Raw genomic sequence first — 19,982 nt, forward strand, 5'->3', positions numbered from 1 at the left:
TATCTATTTAATCTTCTGCATTTTTTATGTTTTACTTCAATCTCTTATCTTTTTTATTTTTTTTTATCTTATCTCGTAATATTTTATTTTAAATTTATTATCATTCCTCACTCTTAGTTTCTTTAAATTTTATATTTAAATTTATTATCTCTTGCTTGTAAATTGAATTTATATCAATCTAAGTACAAACAAAAGTTGTGAATTCGACACTAAGACTTAGAGTACTTTACTACGTGTTACAAATTGGTGTACTTACAATGAGTTAATAAATATTAATTAATTTTACTTCATAAAAATATTTTAATGTTAACAATAAAAAATAATTTAGTAATAAAAATAATTGTTAAAATAAAAATAACATAATATATTAATATAAAATGAACAATACAAATTAAACATAAATATGAAATTAAAAAGTAGAAATAATATTAGTCGTCAACTTATTTGTCTGTATGGATAATTATTACGATTATGTCCTTAAGTTCTAGACAATAAACATTTCTTAGGCCTATCTAAAAGTAGTAGAATGATCAAACATAAAATATGAACCAAAATATATTTTTTATTTAAATTTAAGTTTTTGTTTCTATTATTTTTCTAATTTATAAAATAAATAACAATCCTTAAAAATAATAAAAAAATATAGAAAATATTAAATAGTATAATATAAAAATGTATTAAATAAAAACTATAAATTAAAACTAATTTTAATATTAAAAACTAATTTTAAAAAAAAAACTTTGAAGTCGTAAATTGATTTATGACTTCTAACAAATGTTTTTTTTTAAATTAAAATACTTTGAGGTTATAAATTTATAACTTCAAACTTATAATTAAAAAAAATCAAAAGTCATTTATTTTCTTATGACTTCAATAAAAAAAAATCTTACAATTATTTATGATTTGATCATAAAAAATCGGAGGATGTCCTCTAGGACTTTCCCGTATTTAAGTATTAATTTAAAATTTATTCTCATTTAAAAAATTATAAAAATAATTACCCTTTTTTGTAACTTTCCTCCCTTTTCAGCTCCATCACTAGTTTCTTTTACTAAGTGGAGGAAATAAAACTGCCCATGCATTGGCAACATTAGCTTTTACTACTTTTGATTGTTGTTGGACAGAGGAGGTTCCTCATTCTGTGAACCAAATCATCTCTCAGAGGTGTAATCTCTGCATCTTCATTCGAATAAAGATCTAACATTTTAATTGTAGAAAAGCCAATAATAAATGCCATATATTTAATAAACATGAATTACACTTATCATATTTAATAAATATAATATACAATATTAATATTACAATTAGTTACATATTATATTTAATAAGTAATAAATTCAATATATTTATATAATACTGCATTAATAGCATTAAACACTACTAATGCTTGAAAATTAATGCTACCCTTGATTTTGCTAATTCTGTTTGATATAGTGAAAATCCAAAGCACCCCCCACCCCACATCTTTAGCTTTAGGACCCATTTATTTTAAAGGACGAGCTATAATTAAAATATACATATAATAATCTTGATTGTAAATTTTAATTTATAATAAAACATGATCACGCTAAAAAAAAGAAATAGTTACGGTTACATATATTAGTCAAAGCTTGCCGCATGATAAAGCCAAAAGTACAAAATCAGAATATCATGAATTACTTGTCCACAAGCCCAAGCCAAGTTGGAGTGAAGGAGCAGCACAAAAAATTGAAAGAAAAAAAAAACAGAGTAAACGCAAAAAGAGAAAATAAGAAACACAGAAAGAACAACATCAAGATTTTACCCTACACCCCATGTGCTATGCTCCAAGTCGTCTTAGCAAAAAATATCTATATCCCAAATTCACATTATCTAAATAAATAAATAAAATCCATGATCACCACACCCTACAATCACAGTACCGCACCCGAAACGACTTGGTATGTAGTCGTTTCGTGTTAATCGGGTTGTGGAGAAGTGCGCACACCATCCAATGATGTTAATCGAAAAAATACGAGGGAAATTGCATTCACAACAGCGCATAAAACCTTTCGTAATTCACGAGGCGCGTGAGAGACACGTTCTTTGAACACAATTAAGATATTCATATTTAAACCGATAAAAATAAAAATAGCTCAAAAAGTCTGAAAATCAAATCAAATTAATTTTTTTGGGTTTGTTTAGATTTTTTTCCTCTTCAAATCAATAGGTTGGTTTGGTATGATTTATAATTTTGAAACCCAAACTAATGTAACACTTATTATAAGTTATTAACACTTATATTATTTTAGTGTAATATATTTTATGTTATATTTTATTTGAGTTTTATAATATTTTATAATATTATCTATATAAAATTTATGAAATATATAACACTTTTTTTGGATAATTTTTTTAAGATATATTTGATTAAAAATGAATGAAAATATAACAAATTTTTATTATAAAAAGCTTAATGTATTAATAAGTTTTATAGATTGTTATTAAATTTTTTAATGTAATTTAATTTAAAAGATAAAATATATATAAATTTTAGTAAAATAATATTTCAATAAAAATCACAAAAATTAAATTGAATCAAAAGATAAAATATTTATTTGATTTAATTTGATTTTTATTTTAAATAAAAATCTAATCAAATCAGACCTAACTTGCTTTTAAATTTTGTTGATGACTTTTTACGAAAAAATAAAAAAAAAACAGAGCCGGAGACATCCTAAATATAACGGTCGGAGGGACATTTCCAAAGCGCGTGGTTAGTTTCTTCCCGAGAATCAGAGGGTTGTGCGCTAACGTGCGCCCATGGGTTTTCACGGGGTTATCGTGCACCCTAACAAACACATTATGAAAGTGTGTTGAAGGGTTAACCTATATTCCCCCCTTGGCCTTCCCCATTTGGTTATTTTTTTCTCGCACAGCAAAAAAGGGTTTACGTTTCGCACGGTGCTCACTCGCTTCGTTCCCTTCCTACTCTCGCTGATCATCATCCATGGCTCAACAACGCGCCACCTCCGATACTCGCCCCAACAACCTCGCCGTCACACCGCCATTGCAGATCTCCAAAGGTTTTTCTTCCTCTCTCGCTTTATGAATTTAAATCTTCTGATTTATGTGCCTCAGCTTCGATTGTTTTATTTTTTCAATTCTTCTTCTCCTTCGCCGCTTTTTTTTTTTTTTTTCTTTCTTCTTTCGATTCTATTCAGTTGCGGTTTATCACTTGCTTCTCTAAACCCTAGCTTCCCCGAACCTGTTTTTTTTTTCTTCCGTTGTTTGAACAACTGAAATGCACTTCGTTTTCGAGGTCGAGTTTAGGGTTTTGTTTTTGCTTCGTGTGCGGCGGCAGAATGGAGGTGACATTCACGAATTCGTTGCTGCTACGGGATTTGCGTACCGCATTCTACTCTTTTCTGAACTACCTTTGAAGTTAAATTTAATTTGTTTATTTTTTTTAAAAAAATCGTTTTTTCTGGTTTTTTTATTAGTGAACTGAGGAGGTTGGAGTTTTACACTGCAGTAAACGTCGCCAATTTTAGAAGTCGATATTTTTTTTTTAGCCAGAATCCGCTATTCAGGTTTTATATTGACTGATATTGTTTCGTTACGGTTGAAACGGGAAAAAATGGTTTTTTGAGTTAATCCGCCTTCTGCACCTCAATTTTTTTTTACCAAATTAAGTACAAAGACATGATTTCAAGTATAGGCCACTGCCACGTGATTCTAATTCATGTTGCCTAAGACTGATATTTTTGCTCCTATTTTAGCACTTCGATTGCGATTTTTATTATACATGTGACATTCTGGTTCATGTTGTTCATATATTGTTTAGTTTTTCTTCTGTTACATGCTTTCTGTGTATTTTATATTTTTGGAACCAACGTTAATGATATTGGGCAATTTTAACATTTCATGAAAAAAACACTTTGGATTTAATGATATTGGAACTAACGTTAATGATATTGTTTCGTTATGGTTGAAACGGGAAAAATGGTTTTTTGAGTTAATCCCTTCTGCACCTCATTTTTTTTTACCAAAATAAGTAAAAAAACATGATTTCAAATATAGGTTACTGCCACGTGATTCTAATTCATGTTGCTTGATATACTGACTGATATTTCTGCTCCTATTTTAGCACTTTGATTGCTATTTTTATTATACATGTCACGTTCTGGTTCATGTTCATATATTGTTTAGTTTTTCTTCTGTTATATGCTTTCTGTGTATTTTATATTTTTGGAACTAACGGTAATGGTATTGGGGTTTTTTTTGAGATTCGTTGAAATCTTCAATTTCTTTTTTAATAACTGAAGTTTCTATCCATTCTGTGCAGATGTCCAAGGATCTGACAATCCCATTCCACTCTCACCACAGTGGCTTCTGCCAAAGCCAGGGGAGAGTAAACCTGGATCAGGATCTGTGGTGTGTGCTAACTTGTTCTTAATTTTTTAATTGTTGTCTGCAAATTAGACTTAGGGGAACCCATAATATTCCAGAAATAATTTTTAACTGCTTAAGTTTTTTCCTTTTCCTGTTCTCACTACTCAGGAGAACCATGTGGTCTCAAACTCACCATTTGGCCATCATTCAGAGACTGTTAAGACATCTGGAAATGGAGAGGATGTTCTTGATACCCATAAGAAAAAGGATGTCTTTAGGCCATCCATGTTTGACTCGGAAAGTGGACGTCGTGACCGTTGGCGTGATGAGGAGAGAGACACTAAGTCCTCCATCCGGAAGGATCGTTGGAAGGATGGAGACAAAGACCTAGGTGATTCTCGAAGAGTGGATCGACGGACAGATAATTTGTCTGCAAAGAACTTTGCAGAAGCACGCCGTGGTGCATCTGATAACCATAGATGGAATGATTCAGGAAATCGAGAAACTAACTTTGACCAGCGGCGTGAAAGTAAGTGGAACACACGCTGGGGTCCTGATGACAAGGAGCCAGAAGGCATTCGTGAAAAATGGAGCGACTCTGGCAAAGATGGTGATTCATATTTGGAAAAAGGTTTGTTTAACATTTCCAATCAGGGAAAGGATGAGAAGGAGGGAGATCACTATCGGCCATGGAGACCTAACTACTCACAGAGTCGTGGAAGGGTAGATCCTTCCCATACGACCCCAAACAAACCAGCCTCTACATTTTCCTATGGGCGTGGCCGTGGGGATAATACACCCCCAGTCTCTAGTCTTGGACATGGCCTGGCTGGTTCTTTTGGTAGTTCTTTGAGTAGCACATACCCAGGAACAGCATTGGAAAAAGTCGAAGGTGGCCGTGAAGAAAATCGCCCCTTTAAATATAATCGGACAAAATTGCTTGATGTGTACAGAATGACTGGTATGGGTACAGATAGAAAACTAGTTGATGATTTTGTGCAAGTACCTAATCTTACTCAGGATGAACCAGTGGAGCCTCTAGCTTTTCTGGCCCCAAATTCTGAGGAACTGGTAATTGGTGTCTTTGTTTTGTTTTTGAATTACTGAATGCAAAGTCTTTTCCAGTGGTTTAGTGTTCGCTTTTCTTCTGTTTGAACAGACTGTCTTAAAGGGTATTGACAAAGGGGAGATAATTAGCAGCAATGCACCTCAGGTGCCAAAAGATGGAAGGAGCTCAACAGATTTTACTCATACAAGACGAATGAAACCTGGTAGTGCACCTTTCCAATGTAACAATCAGTATATATATATTTATATACTCACAGATAGGTTTGGGTGCAGCATGATTTTTGACACTTTGAAAGTTGGTTATATGAATTGTTGATAAAGTTCTTGATATGAAATGAAAACACTCAATTATGGCTCCCAAATTAATTTAAGAAATACAGGATCTTAGGTCATCCTCCAACAGGTGAATAATGAAGGAATGGGTAATGGCAGAATTAAATGAAACCCTGTGAATAGGGTATTTTTCTATATCATTGTTCGATAACAGTCTTGTTTCTCTTTGGTTTTTTAAGGTCATTCTCATTTCCATAACACATTGTTTAATAGTCTACAGTTCTGAAGATTTATTGGTCTAGTACGTATTATCGCATGGTCTCAAACAAACTCAACTAATGATCCTCTCACCTCCAATTTATTTATTTCACTTCTACTGTGTTAACCATGTTAAATATCACATTATTTTGGTTTCCTCTTTCAACTTAATGAGTTAATCCTCTTCATGAGATAGTCCACTGCACTATACTTTTTGGCTTTTCATAAGTATAATTTCCTGTGTCTCCACTTACAACGAGATTGTCTAATATATTTTATGAACAGATAGAGGTGAAGATGGAGGTTCTTACAAAGTGCCTGATGAGGTATCCAGCAATAGAGATTCATCCGTTGAAGGAAATAGCTCTGTTCATCCTGGTGCTCCATGGCGAACAATGCCGATGGGAGAACATGCTACCGCCCAGTTTCACGATAGCAGAGATGTAATTAGTGATGTTAGATTCAGAAAAGCAGATCTGAACTCACCCCAACCAAAAGATCCTCATAATCAGTGGGAGAATAATTTGGGTTATTTATCTGACCCCAAAGAAGTAGCTAAGTGGCAAGCTAACGAAGATCCTGTCATTAAGAGGCAGTTGTCTGGCATTTTGGACAGTGAACTTGAAACCAGAAGAGTTCCACAGACTGCTCCAGAGGAGTTATCCCTTTTATATAAAGATCCTAAGGGTCTAATCCAAGGTCCATTTAAAGGAATTGATATTATTGGATGGTTTGAGGTTGGATATTTTGGTATTGATTTACCTGTTCGTCTGGAAAATTCAGCGGTGGACTCACCATGGTTTTCTCTTGGTGATGTTATGCCTCATTTGCGAGCTAAAGCCCGACCACCACCTGGGTTTTCTGCACCAAAAGCGAATGACTTTACAGATGTTCCTGGCCAGCAAATTTCCAGTACTTTTGGGAATACCCTTGCTGGTTTGAATGAGGTTGACATTTTGAGAAGTGATTCTGGGCATAGGCAGGGTTCGGATACTGAAGCTGAAAATAGGTTTCTGGAGTCACTTATGTCTGGTAGCAAGAACAGTCCCCCCCTTGATAACCTGACATTATCAGAAGGTTCTTAACTGTTATTATTAGTTACTTTCCTCTTTTTTTTTGTTAATTTACATATAAATTTATTCCATCCATTGATAATTTTTCCCTTTGTAACCTCCCATCATTTTCGTACACTGTAATATGCTTTCAGATGTTTAGGTTTTTTAACATTATTCTTGATGTATTCATTTCAGGGTTACAAGGGTTTGTTGGAAGTAATCCTGGTAATATGGGCCCATCAGGAGTTGATAGTGGAAATAATCTTTACTTGCTTGCCAAGAGGATGGCGCTTGAACGGCAGAGGTCCTTACCCAATCCCTACCCATATTGGCCGGGGCGTGATGCAGCAGCTTCATTTGCTCCAAAAACGGATGTTGTACCAGATGCATCATTGCATTCAAAATTATTGTATTCAGTGAGTGATAACTCCCGTCAACCTCAGTCCCAAAGTTCGGAGTTAATGTCAATCATCCAAGGATTATCCGATAGGATGTCTGCAGGCTTAAATAATGGTGCTGCGGGATGGCCAAATTATCCCTTGCAAGGTGCATTGGATCCCCTACAGAATAAAATTGCCTTGCTTCATGATCAGAATTTTCCTCAAATGCCATTTGGGATTCAACAAAGACTGCCGATACAAAACCAATTGTCTTTAAGCAATTTACTGGCTCAAGCTGCTGATAACCCGTCTAACACTTTGACAGCGGAGAAGCTACTTTCTACAGGTTTATCACAAGATCCACAAATATTAAATATGCTGCAACAGCAACACTTGTTGCAACTGCATTCTCAAGCAGCTGCTCAAGCACAGCAGATGCCCTTGATTGATAAACTCCTGTTGCTGAAGCAGCAACAGAAGCAGGAGGAGCAGCAGCAGTTACTGCGACAACAGCAACAACTGCTTTCACAAGTGTTGCAAGACCAACAGTCTAGCCAGCTTTTTAACAATTCATCTTTTGGACAGTTGCAAGGTGTAATACCCTTGGGGAATTTGCGTGTTGATCCTTCTCAACTTCAACCACCACAAGAGATCTTTCCCATGAGCTCTCAGATGCCAATTCCCAGTGTGCATAATGACCATAGTTCTAATTCTTTGAATTTACCACCGAAAGATAGTCAAGACACAAGTGGTAATGTAAGCAGTGAAGCTTCTATACATCTGCCTCACCAATTATTTGGTGGTAATAGTTGTCCAGAAAATTGGGGCCCTAATCTTACGGAACAAATTAGTGAAAAGTCTAGCCAGCTTTTTAACAATTCATCTTTTGGACAGTTGCAAGGTGTAATACCCATGGGGAATTTGTGTGTTGATCCTTCTCAACTTCAGCCACCACAAGAGATCTTTCCCATGAGCTCTCAGATGCCAATTCCCAGTGTGCATAATGACCATAGTTCTAATTCTTTGAATTTACCACCGAAAGATAGTCAAGACACAATTGGTAATGTAAGCAGTGAAGCTTCTATACGTCTGCCTCACCAATTATTTGGTGGTAATAGTTGTCCGGAAAATTGGGGCCCTAATCTTACTGAACAAATTAGTGAAAAGTATCAGAACAAAACCTTCCCCATATCAACTCTTGTTGAGAGTTCTCCGTTGCTTGATCAGAACAGACCCAGAGAGGAACCACACATTGGGCTGGAACCCCATTCTGTTTCTGATTACACTGCTAACTCAGTGGAGCAGTTGCCACCTAGCAATTTTACACCTGATGTTGTCGTGACCTCAATTTCTAAGCCTGATGAGAACTCTGGACATCTACATTGTGTTGCACCCACCATTGCCTTATCTTCAGCTGGATCTAACAGGATTGAGTTACCACCTGTGAGTGGTCCTGGTATGGAGGTGAAGACCAAATTGGATATTGTGCATGAAGAGCAACATTCTGGAAGAGACATCTCAGTATCCGAGCCCTCTCCAGCAGACATACGAAGCATTAAATCTCATGAACCCAAAAAGGCTACCGAGAAGAAATCTAAGAAGCAAAAATCAGCCAAATCTCAGTCTTCTGATCAAACAAAGGGAGTGCTAAAGAGTGTCACTTCGCAGCCAGCAAATCAGGCAGAAGTTGAAATACCAAAATTAAGTGAGTTGGGGGAAGCCAACAGGGCTGAATCATTACATGAAACAAACATGCAACAAACAAGAGTTAAGGGAACTCAGATTGGAAGTGCAGTCATAGAGGCAGTTGATCACCAACAAGCTGGTGGCTGGTCTGCTAATGTTACTGGCAACGTCACTGGATCAGTTGATGTGGGTGAGGCCAAGGCAGCTAGCTCTATTGTGATGCAGAAAGCTGAAGTACCTGCAGGACGAGCTTGGAAACCTGCTCCTGGTGTCAAACCAAAATCTTTCTTAGAAATTCAACAGGAAGAACAGAGGAAGGCAGAGACTGAAATGCTTGTATCTAATATTGCTGTTTCTGTCAATTCAATGAGTCTGGTAAGTCCCTGGGCTGGGGTTGTGTCCAATCCAGACTCTATGAAAGTTTCTAGTGAAAGTCACAAAGGAGCCAATACAGAATATCCTGTTAAATCTGAAACTTCTCAAAATCTTAAAAGCAAGAAAAGTCATCTACATGATCTATTAGCAGAAGAAGTTTTAAAGAAATCTAATGAAATAGAAGCTGAGGTTCTAGATAGTATATTGCCCTTACATAATATAGCTGTACGTTCAGAATCCGTGGATGATGGCAATTTTATTGAGGCAAAAGATACTAAAAGAAGCCGAAAAAAGTCAGGAAAATCAAAGGGTTCGGGAACTAAAGCTTCATTGCCAGTTGCATCTTCTGAGGCACCTATAGTTTCAAGCCCCATTGAAAAGGGAAAAAACTCCTGTTCAGCACAGCAAGAGAAAGAAGAATTGCCTGCCATCCCAGCAGGACCCTCTCTGGGAGATTTTGTACTATGGAAAGGAGAGCGAGAACCACCAATACCATCTCCTTCTCCAGCATGGTCTACTGATTCTGGTAGAGTTCCAAAACCAACTTCATTAAGGGACATTCTGAAGGAGCAGGAGAGAAAAGGCTCTTCTGCAATTCCTGTGAGCCCAATGCCTCCCCCTCAGAAATCTCAGCCTCCTCAGTCTACATGGAGCAGTGCTTCGTCACGGTCAATTTCAGCATCCTCTCCATCTAAAGCTGCTTCTCCAATTCAGATAAATTCCCAAGCTTCTCAATCAAAGCACAAAGGGGACGATGACTTGTTCTGGGGTCCAATGGATCAATCTAAGCAAGATACTAAGCAGTATGTTTTCTATATGCACGTTTGGTTTTGACTGTTTACAGTCAAACTTCTCAACTAGAACTTTTGTTCTGAATTTTTGTCTATAAGCTTTTCTTTGAAGGCAAAATAAGCTAGTCTTGAAACATTTTTGTTTTGACAATATTGTGGTAGCATTGTAGTTGTAATCACTTCCCTTATAAAAGTGTGGTTTTCATTATAAAACTCGAATACTCTATAAAGTGTACCCTATCCAACAGTAGTTGAGTATTCGTTGTCTTGTCTCCACAAACATCTAGTTTTGGTGGACAGTTGATGAACTTTGGCTTATTTATTTGTTTTTCCTTTTAAGCAGGTCAGGTTTCCCTCAGCTTGTGAGCCAGGGTAGCCGGGGTTCGAAAAATGTTCCCTTGAAAGGTAATTCTCCTGGATTATTGACAAGACAAAAATCAGTGAGTGGCAAACCAACTGAGCGGTTTTTAGCATCATCACCTGCCTCTTCTCAATCAGTGCTGAAGTTGAAAAAAGATGCCATGACAAGGCATTCTGGTAAAAAGCTATAGTTTATTTATTTCTTTATTCTACTTGTTGAGTGCATAATATAATCCACTGTCTGGATCTTTTGACAATCCTCTTAAATACTGACAAATTATTTCATAAATTTTTAGAGGCCACGGACTTCAGAGATTGGTGTGAGAATGAGTGCGTTAGGCTTATTGGGACAAAAGGTATGTATATCATTCAGATATTGGTTTTTGAATTGAACAGTTAAAATATGACACCATGGATTAGGCTGCCTATATGATAATCACTTTGCTTGAATCTTCTGATTTGGTTGAAAGTATTTTATTCTTTAGATACAGTCAATTATTTTTTTTAACTCCTTGTTATATTTTTGTGTGGCATCGCAGATACAAGTTTCCTTGAATTTTGCTTGAAGCAATCTAGATCAGAAGCTGAGATGCTTCTTATAGAAAACCTTGGATCATATGATCCTGACCATCAATTCATTGATAAATTCCTCAATTACAAGGAGTTGTTACCGTCAGACGTTTTGGACATAGCTTTTCAGAGTAGGAATGATAAGAAAGTTACTGGATATGGTGTGGAAGGCACGGCATCGGTTAGTGCAGATATACTGGATGTGGACTACACTGAAGGATCCTCTAAAGGAGGTGGAAAGAAGAAAGGTAAAAAGGGGAAAAAGGTCAGCCCATCAGTTTTGGGATTTAACGTTGTGAGTAACCGGATCATGATGGGTGAGATCCAGTCTGTAGAAGATTAATTTAATTGAGTTGATGAGGTTGTTATCGTAGATGTACATACATTTTGGTCGGACTTTGTAAATGGTTTTTTCCGTTTTAGGTGTTTTATATGTTCTTTTTTATACAGAAACTTTAGCAGTATTGACTGGATCTGCTTAACCAATTTTGTTATCTAATGTAGTTGTTTTGACGTTTCATTGCGTTGACAATGATTTTATCTCATGTCAATCTTAACGAGTTTTTCAATTCATCTTTCATCATTTAATTACTTTTCGTGTTGTGAATGCTTTTGATGATTTCAGTTCATTTTTCATTTTTAATAACTTCTCGTGTTGTGATTGCTGTTAATAATTTCAGTTCATTTTTTGTTTTGCGAATGCTGTTAATAATTTCAATTTTGGTAATTATTCAACTCTTGCATGTTTAACTGTTGAAATTTGTCTTGGATAACAAATTTGAGGATTAATGGAAAATCATGTTGAATGGCTCAAGTTAGTTCTTAAGTATACTGGCAGAAAGTTCTTTACATTTTCTTAATGGTTTGAACCATAAAAATTGTTTAAAAAATATCACGGTTGATTTGAAACATAATGAAGATACAGAATATAAGAAATTGTGGACTACTGGTCTAGTTTAATTATAATTCTCTGATTAATTATTCCCTGGCAAAGGTTATGTTACACAATTATTCCCTGGCAAAGGTTATGTTGCACAGCTATTATTCCCTGGCAAAGGTTATGTTACACAGACCATTTTCTTCGTGCCATTCGTTATAGCAGAGTTTTTGATAACTGTCCAAGAAAGCAATTGTCTTCGGAACATTCATTCAATGACATTGCTAGCGTAAATACGTAATATACAAGATGGGATACATAATATTTATACAATTATTTTGCTGTATATATCCCAATGTGGAAACCTATACAAAATAGTTTTATTAACTTGGAAAGTAATACTCAGACGGGCGAGGAAGTGTTTTGATGTGTACTGCTCTTAAATGATCAATTTCAGTCTGGCGAAGTGTGTACATCAATGCTAAATGGGTTCCAAAGTTGAACAGCAAAAGTAAGGAATCTTGTTATTGATCACTGCTAATTGTAGTGTTCACAATACTCTCTGCTTGCTTCATTTTTCGTGATCCCATGATATTCTGCACAATCTGATCAGAAAACATGAGTATTATCTTTAGCAAGTAAGCAAGTCTGTGTCTGGCAAGTCAATTCATCCCAATCCATAAGATTAATCAATATTTGTAGAGATGAATTGAGCCATTGTATTAGATCCAATGTATGGTTGAGATTTTCATTGGAAGGAGAGTTATCGGTGAAAATCTGATTTGGTGTTGGGAGTAAGAAGTTTTAGAAAGAACAAACAACTCGGATTAAGGAGATAAGGGGTGTTTTGGATGGTTAACAGAGAAGAAAAAAGAAGAAAAGTGGCGAGTTTGATTTCCTGCTAAAAAAATTAACATCTTAATGACTAATATTTGCCTATTAAAAAAAAAAAAAACTTACGGAATGTGATTTGAGGTGGTGCAGAGGAAGAGAATGGAGGGATATCTTGGCAATTTCGGAGACAGCAGCATCTCGGACGCTCTGAACATCACTGACCAAGTGGTCGTAAGCCGCATGAAAAGCATCACTCCAAAAACGAGGTAAGCCACTTCCCCTGCCACTCTTGCTTTGAGTATACACATCCCACATGCGCCTCACCACTTTCTCCCTCTCCTCCACTTCCTATTTTTTCCCAATTCCAAAACAGAAAAAAAAAATATCCATGTTAGCATCTGATTAACAACCTACATCAAAAATTAATCCTTAGATCTTATAATTTAATTTCAAATTATTCTTTAAAATATACAACTTAATTTCAATTTCATCCTTAAATATTATAGAAAAAATAATTTCATAAAATTAATGGCACTACAAAATTGTTATATTTTTTTAACATTTAGAGATTAAATTAAAATTTTCAATGGTGCTTTAATCTAATCTTTATATAAAAATATGTAAACTTTAACCCTTATTTATCGATAAAAGTTAAGCTTTTAATCCATTTGCCAACAATGAAAAACCGCTGCAAAAAAAGCTTTTAACAGTGATAACTCGTCACACAAAAGTGTTTTAGAAGCAACTAGACCAAATGAATAATTTAACCAAATAAAAACATTTCAACATGAATCACGTGATTTCAAGATCAATTTTGCAAAAAGACTGAATCAAACACACATATAGAGGACCAAGAATAGATTCATACATACCAGGACATCGAAATCGTTGAGAGTGGCAGAATCGAAGTCACGGTTGAGGTTCCCAGCTGACCATTTGAGAGTGAGAGAAGCAGTGAACATGGACCAAAGAGCAAGAAGAATGATAGCACCCAACACCCACAACTTGTACTGTCCCTTACCTGCACTTTGGGGTGTGCCATCTTCATCTTTCATCTTCCCTTCAATAATAGAGTGAGTGCGTTTGCTTTGGTCACTACTCACCACTCTCCACCAAAGCAAAAAAAAACACTTTCACTAAATTAAACAGACAAACATAAATGGTATTTGGTGGGTGATGTAGCATTATGGCCCGCTCCTCAATTATTTATTCATACTACTATTAACCTGTAGCTATGCCAATATCAATCAATTATTCATTATTAAAATTTACACTATTATCAACACCCTACTCTTTTAATCATACATAATCAGTGTAAACCATACGACTGTTTATTTAACAATTGAGTATAATTTTAGTACGAATCTTCAGGAACAGATATACGATGAATGCTAGCAATTACATTGTATTAGACACTATGATTAATTGAAATTGATTATAAAATAGTAATTTTAATGAGTTTCATTTTTTATTTAATGATATTTTTTTAATAAATTGTAGCTTAATAAAAAAGAGTATTAGATAGAAACTAGAAAGTGTCAAACATTCCTTGTTAGTTTTGTTAGTAGACACTTTCTAAGTTCAAACTTTCTAAATAACACTCTTTTTTGATCATTTTATATGCATGCATATTTTTTTTAAGTTTAACTCCCATATTTTCGAATTTGTTCATGTATAATACTTTGAAAATAATATAATTTTGAGTTTATTTTTCATGTAATATTAGTAAAAGGATTTTATATGATTAATCAATTAAAAATATTTTTAATCTAACTTTCTAAAATAAGATTTTAATTTCGATATATTATTAATGTATTATTTTTATATTGTTAATTAATTAAAAATTAGTCTACATACAAATTTTTAAAATACTTATAAAAGTTAATAACAAAAGATAATTTTTCTAGTTTAATTTTTATGTAATTTTAATAAAAAAATTTACACTACCAACTACTAATTAATATAATTTTGAAGATAATTATTATAAAATCAACAATTTACCATACACAATAATATTTGATTAAATTACAGTGTTACGTTCAAATTGAGTTGGTATAAATGTATTTGTTAGAAAAAAGTTGGTATAAATTTAGTGTGAAACAAAAGAATCAGTTAAATTAAGCATATCTTACTCAATAATGCTGACTCCACAGCCAATTATCATAGGGTAAATTATAGGTGTGTGGATTGATAGGGGCAATGGTTTGCCACTCTGGCGGTGGCTTCACACGGAAAGTCGCGTCATGAATGGGTCAGGCGGACAACAAAACATTGTTTGGGGGGGCTATTGCTATTTCCACTCCCCTCATTGCTTAGACACTCTTTTCAATTTGTTTTTAAAAGATGTCCTCTTTCAAAATGTACACTCCCATATTAACATTAAGTACATCTTTGGATACCAAGTAAAATCGATTTTAGCCCCAAAAATCATGGTAAATAATTGCAAATGAAGAGGCAACAGAGAGTTACTAACACCAGTTTCTTAATAATACAAACATCAAAATCAATAGGAAATATCTCTAGGAATGTAACCTGTTATTCCCTATTACTACCACATGAGAAAAATAAACCTTTGTAGCAACGTACTTACACAACTCCCAATATCCATCCAACCTCATAATCGTTATTCCAAAACTGATAATACATGCACCATTGGAATTCCTTAACAACCAGAATTTGAGAACCAAGCCAATCATAAAAAGTTTGGTATCTTGAAATCTCGTTTGATATTCTCAGAAATTGAAAGCGGAATAGACAAGATGTTGCAGAAAATACAGGGAATGGAATAAGGCTGCTGGTGAATGGTGATTTCCAATATTCTTTGTCGAACTGGATGTTAAATCCAAAGGATTGCTAGTGAGAGTTTACTGGTTGCCACTCGGAATAACAAAGACAATAGCTGAAGAAGAAAATGGGAGACGAGACAACCCTCTAAAAAATTCCAGTGCGCCAAACGTCTCGTTATGTGAGGGAAAAAAACTCCCAAAGAACCATTATCGCACCTTCGTTGATTGCGATAATGGTTAAATGCACAAATGGTAATATAGGATCTCTGAGCTCCCTCTAAACACAAATGCACAAAGAAACATTATCCTCACATTTGACAGAATGACACGTTCGACGCGCTTGAATTTTTGGAAGGGTTTTTCTTCTGCTATTGTCTTTGTTATTCCAAGGGGCAACCAGGAAACTCTCACCGTGTATGAAGTGAATCCTGATCATAGGGATCAATTTCCAGTAGCATAGCCTCATAATAATTCTTTAAAGCTTCCGCATAATTTCCTTCAGATTGAGCTGATCGACATCTCCAGAAACATGAGATTGCAGTATTCTCATTATCAACTGAAGAAGGCTAGTGTTTTTACAAAAAAAAATCTCTAGCCAACCTTCCTGTGTAAGAAATTCTTTCTTAACATTCAAGTATATATGCTGGGCAGCAGTCATATACATGTTGCATTTGGGTGATGAAGCAGGCTCAGTTCTGGACTCAGCTAATGGAGTTCGATAACGACATTCAACATGTGCCACTAGCTCTGTCATAGGAACATCGGTCAAATGTTTTTTTTTTCTTTTTTGTATTTACAGAGTTGGATGAGTTGGACTAAGAAGAGATCTCACTGCGTTCACTGGATATACACACGGGAGTCTTTATGGAACTTCCCGGGGAAGTAGAAGATTAGGGTGAAGAAACCGTTCTTGAATCCAATTATTCTGGTTATTATAAAGAGAGTCTAGTTTCATTTAACAAATCTTATGCCGATTTCTACTGGAGAGGTAATATTTGTTAACATGCGTATATATCTGCTACTAAATAGCTAATATATGTTATAATGGGATTTTCGATCTCAGTTATTTATTTTTTTATTACTAACAGAAAATATTTTTAACCATTATTAATTCTTCTTTGCATGTGTGAATAAGCTAGTTGGTCGTCGATGAAGAATTGGGGAATAGGTAGCTGCTTCGGGGCCAACTTCAGAGCCTGAGGAACACGTTTCACATGGGGGTTGTTCATTCACGTGCATGATGATGGTCAAGTATTATGGGAGTTCTTATGGTTTAATCAACTCTTTGTCTTTCTTAGTTATATATATATATATATATTATATTTGGTTTCTTTCGAAAAAAATGATGAAAATCCGTTGGATCCCACTTGATTTCATTTCCTCGCTCTTAATCCGTGATTTTGTCAGGAAATTAAAATTTTGCATGTTGTTTCACGTTACTTACTTTCATATATATGTCTTACTTCGCTGTTTTCTATAACCATATATAAAGATCGGTATACTAGTACTAGTAGTTGGTTATTCTGATTCAGTTATTGTAATTTGTGATTAGTATCTTGTATTCCCTTGTTTTCCCCTCTTGAGAGAACAAACATATAATATATTGTTTTGTTGCTTGAGTGTATATATGGTTCTAGCATATAAAGCTGTAAGATTGTACAACATATAATCAAAATGTAATTGATGAATGGATTTCTAGCATTTTAATCTCTTATTTTTCCTAAATGAGCATTTGTTTAAAAACAATGTAGAGATCAAGCAACGGTAAACAAAATCACTCCAAGTAGTTACATTACCCAATAGTTGATTTTCCTCTCTTATTTATTTTTCAACCATTTGAAAAGATGGTGCCACCACCCACCGGAAAAAGGAATGCAAAAATTGTTTACGATTATAATTTATTTAGATAAAAAAATCTGTTACAGTTGTTAATGACTGTAACAACTGTAATGAAAATTGTCAAATTAGATTGGTCTTCTCCACTTCTAGTGAATGTCAAGTATATTACTATTTGGAATTCTGCTAGTACTAATGGAGTTTTTTGTCTCTACCAATGCCTCCTCGGTGGAAGACATGTGTTGTGAAACACAGCTACTAAACAATTCAAGGTCATTCCTCCCAGTCCTGTTGGGTCTGTGTCTTATGACTATCATGTTCTGTTTCATGGGTTTTTGGGATAAAAAAGAATGTTTGATGTCATTTGACTTGAGCAATGAGGTGTTTTTGCCCACACTCTTACCCTCAGACGTGAAAAATACTCCTGATAGTTTTCTTTATAGATATTTTGATAGGCACTTGATGGTGCTAAATGGCATATACACAACTATTTGTCACATCAATTTTGGGGGAAGTTGGTGTGTGAAAATCATGGATTAAACTCTTCAAGGTCGAGCCGTTACCATTCATTGACTATCTTGCGGGAGCAGGGAAGAGAGGCGATATATTCTTCAGAAAAAGAGACTCTGAATTAGCCTGGTTTGATTTAAGTGCTCAGAAGATTGAGGAGCTGGGTTTTAAGAAAGGAAAGATAGCAATTTATGAGTGAAGTCTTCTTCCAATGGGAGGAATAAATAATTAATTGTTTACTCGTTTATGATGGTGGTATTTTACCTTCTTTACAAAGCGACTTGTCAATTACGCATAATTCTTATAAAGCATAGGATAAATTAGGAAGCCATTTTGAAGGTATGTAAGTCACCATAAGATACTAGTCTAAACTTTATTGGTCAAACATAAAAGGACATTAAAACTAGATGAAATCAAATTAAGATAATTAGAGTTTTGACCTACAAATTAAGTAAGTTTGAATCAATATTATGATTACTCATTGAACAATAAAATTCAAAAGTTAGCCGCATCAAATGCCAGCATAAAAAAATATAAAACACCAACATTATCAAGTGCCCCCAAATCTCGAATATCTTGACTTTTAAAAAACATCACATTTTCCACTTCATACCGAATACCAAGCCGTTGGATATATTTTATTTTTAGTTCAAACTTCAAACAATATACCGATAGAAGAAAAGTAATTTTTTTTATGGGTAATTTAAATTTCTTAACTAATATCCTCAAAACATCAGTTAATGTTTGTATTTTCCTTTGTATGTTCAAACTTAGAAAACACTCAATCAATAGTCAGCAGCGAGTGGGTCACAGGATCTCTTACTGGTTTGGCTAAGTGAGAGGAAATCAGGAAACTCGTCAACTAGATGAAGAGAGAGACAAGTGTCACACTAGCACTAATTCAATTATAGACAAAAGGGATTCCTTCGGCCATGCATTCACATTTTACATACTCAAGAATTTTATATGATTAAATTAAATAAAGACAAGTTTGATTTATTAAAATAAAATATAACTCGTCAGATCTTAATCTAATAATTCCATTCAAAGGCAAGTTCAAAAACTATTACGGATTTTCCGCATTTGTAATCGTACATTGCATTGCAAACTTATAATTTGTAGTATTTTTCAAAATCTTGGAAGACTTGATTATAATATTACGTGACATGTTATAGTTAGTTCCCCTTTTCTTTTGTTAAAGATAATCCATAATATTGTCTACTTTTCTTCAATCTAAAAACGAGCTAGCTAGATTCTTCTTCTCAACTTAAAATGACACAAGATATATTAGCAAGTACAAAGTTTAATAGTCTATTTCAGAAGCTCTTTCCCCTGATAATAAAGAACTACTAGTTACAGTAAAAAGAAGAAGAAGAAGAACTACTAGTTAAAAAGAACTCTAACTTCATTCTTAAAAAAAAGTTTTCTCAATAACTAAAAAATAAAAAATGAAAATGTCTTCAAAATAGACCAATTCAAATACGTGTATAGTTCACCTTAAATTTAACGATGTCATACTTAAATTTAAGAATTAGATGAAAGACAAGTAAAGATTTATACCTCTCTTATCACATGTTTCATTAAAAATCTAGATAAAATAATTTGACTAAAGTTGTGGTTAATTATTAGGAAGTTGTTGCACACGTTCCCATTAAGAAAATGGGAATTTTATTTTTCCTTTGAGTTTGACGAAATGTCTACTAAACTTCAATAAAAAAAAATTAAGGGATTTAAATTAATTGATTGAGAAATATGTATAAATTACTGTAAATTTCTTATACTTATTTTTATATTTCTGCTGATAAAAAACACAAATAAAAAAGCAGACACTCCTTAAAGAATATAACTTAATTGGGTTTAATTATGACAATCTATATATCTCTCAATTTGTTTCACACTAAAAAATGTGGTAATATCTTAAGGAGTTCAATTTTTCTTTGTATATGAAAGATTTCAATTTTTTTTTTGGG

At 34.2% G+C, this 19,982-nt stretch overlaps 2 protein-coding genes across 4 annotated transcripts; one reads left to right on the forward strand and one right to left on the reverse strand.

Moving 5' to 3' along the window:
- The first annotated feature begins 2,769 nt into the window (after positions 1–2,769).
- On the forward strand, positions 2,770–11,689 carry LOC100805646 (protein ESSENTIAL FOR POTEXVIRUS ACCUMULATION 1). 2 transcript variants are annotated; one of them, XM_006595875.4, is made up of 9 exons: positions 2,770–3,044; positions 4,307–4,395; positions 4,522–5,424; positions 5,513–5,624; positions 6,238–7,029; positions 7,203–10,251; positions 10,580–10,776; positions 10,896–10,955; positions 11,139–11,689. In XM_006595875.4, the coding sequence occupies exons 1-9, from the start codon at positions 2,969–2,971 to the stop codon at positions 11,510–11,512; spliced, it is 5,652 nt and encodes a 1,883-aa protein (XP_006595938.1). In that variant the 5' UTR covers positions 2,770–2,968; the 3' UTR covers positions 11,513–11,689. The 2 variants fall into 2 exon arrangements, with proteins under 2 accessions (XP_006595938.1, XP_040865197.1); XM_041009263.1 differs by having other exon boundaries at positions 2,772–3,044; positions 10,583–10,776.
- A 491-nt stretch (positions 11,690–12,180) lies between these two features.
- LOC100803339 (uncharacterized) lies at positions 12,181–14,044 on the reverse strand. 2 transcript variants are annotated; one of them, NM_001362133.1, is made up of 3 exons: positions 13,753–14,044; positions 13,007–13,228; positions 12,181–12,642 (listed from the first exon to the last, which is right to left on the reverse strand). In NM_001362133.1, exons 1-3 carry the CDS (start codon positions 13,933–13,935, stop codon positions 12,571–12,573), a joined length of 477 nt encoding a protein of 158 aa, NP_001349062.1. In that variant the 5' UTR covers positions 13,936–14,044; the 3' UTR covers positions 12,181–12,570. The 2 variants fall into 2 exon arrangements, with proteins under 2 accessions (NP_001349062.1, NP_001241923.2); NM_001254994.2 differs by having other exon boundaries at positions 12,181–12,651.
- Positions 14,045–19,982: the final 5,938 nt, after the last annotated feature.

Source organism: Glycine max, chromosome 14 (assembly GCF_000004515.6).
Source record: "Glycine max cultivar Williams 82 chromosome 14, Glycine_max_v4.0, whole genome shotgun sequence".
Classification (NCBI taxonomy): Eukaryota; Viridiplantae; Streptophyta; class Magnoliopsida; order Fabales; family Fabaceae; genus Glycine; species Glycine max.

Bases quoted from the DNA above. Each gene is read 5' to 3' on its own strand.
- LOC100805646 (XM_006595875.4), top strand. From the start codon at position 2,969: ATGGCTCAACAACGCGCCACCTCCGATACTCGCCCCAACAACCTCGCC. The intron at 5,625-6,237 runs GTAGTGCACCTT...TTTTATGAACAG, and splicing joins TACAAGACGAATGAAACCTG to ATAGAGGTGAAGATGGAGGT. The intron at 7,030-7,202 runs GTTCTTAACTGT...TATTCATTTCAG, and splicing joins TAACCTGACATTATCAGAAG to GGTTACAAGGGTTTGTTGGA.
- LOC100803339 (NM_001254994.2), bottom strand. From the start codon at position 13,935: ATGAAAGATGAAGATGGCACACCCCAAAGTGCAGGTAAGGGACAGTAC. The intron at 13,229-13,752 runs GTATGTATGAAT...GGGAAAAAATAG, and splicing joins TCAACGATTTCGATGTCCTG to GAAGTGGAGGAGAGGGAGAA. The intron at 12,652-13,006 runs GTAAGTTTTTTT...TTTTCTGATCAG, and splicing joins ACCACCTCAAATCACATTCC to ATTGTGCAGAATATCATGGG.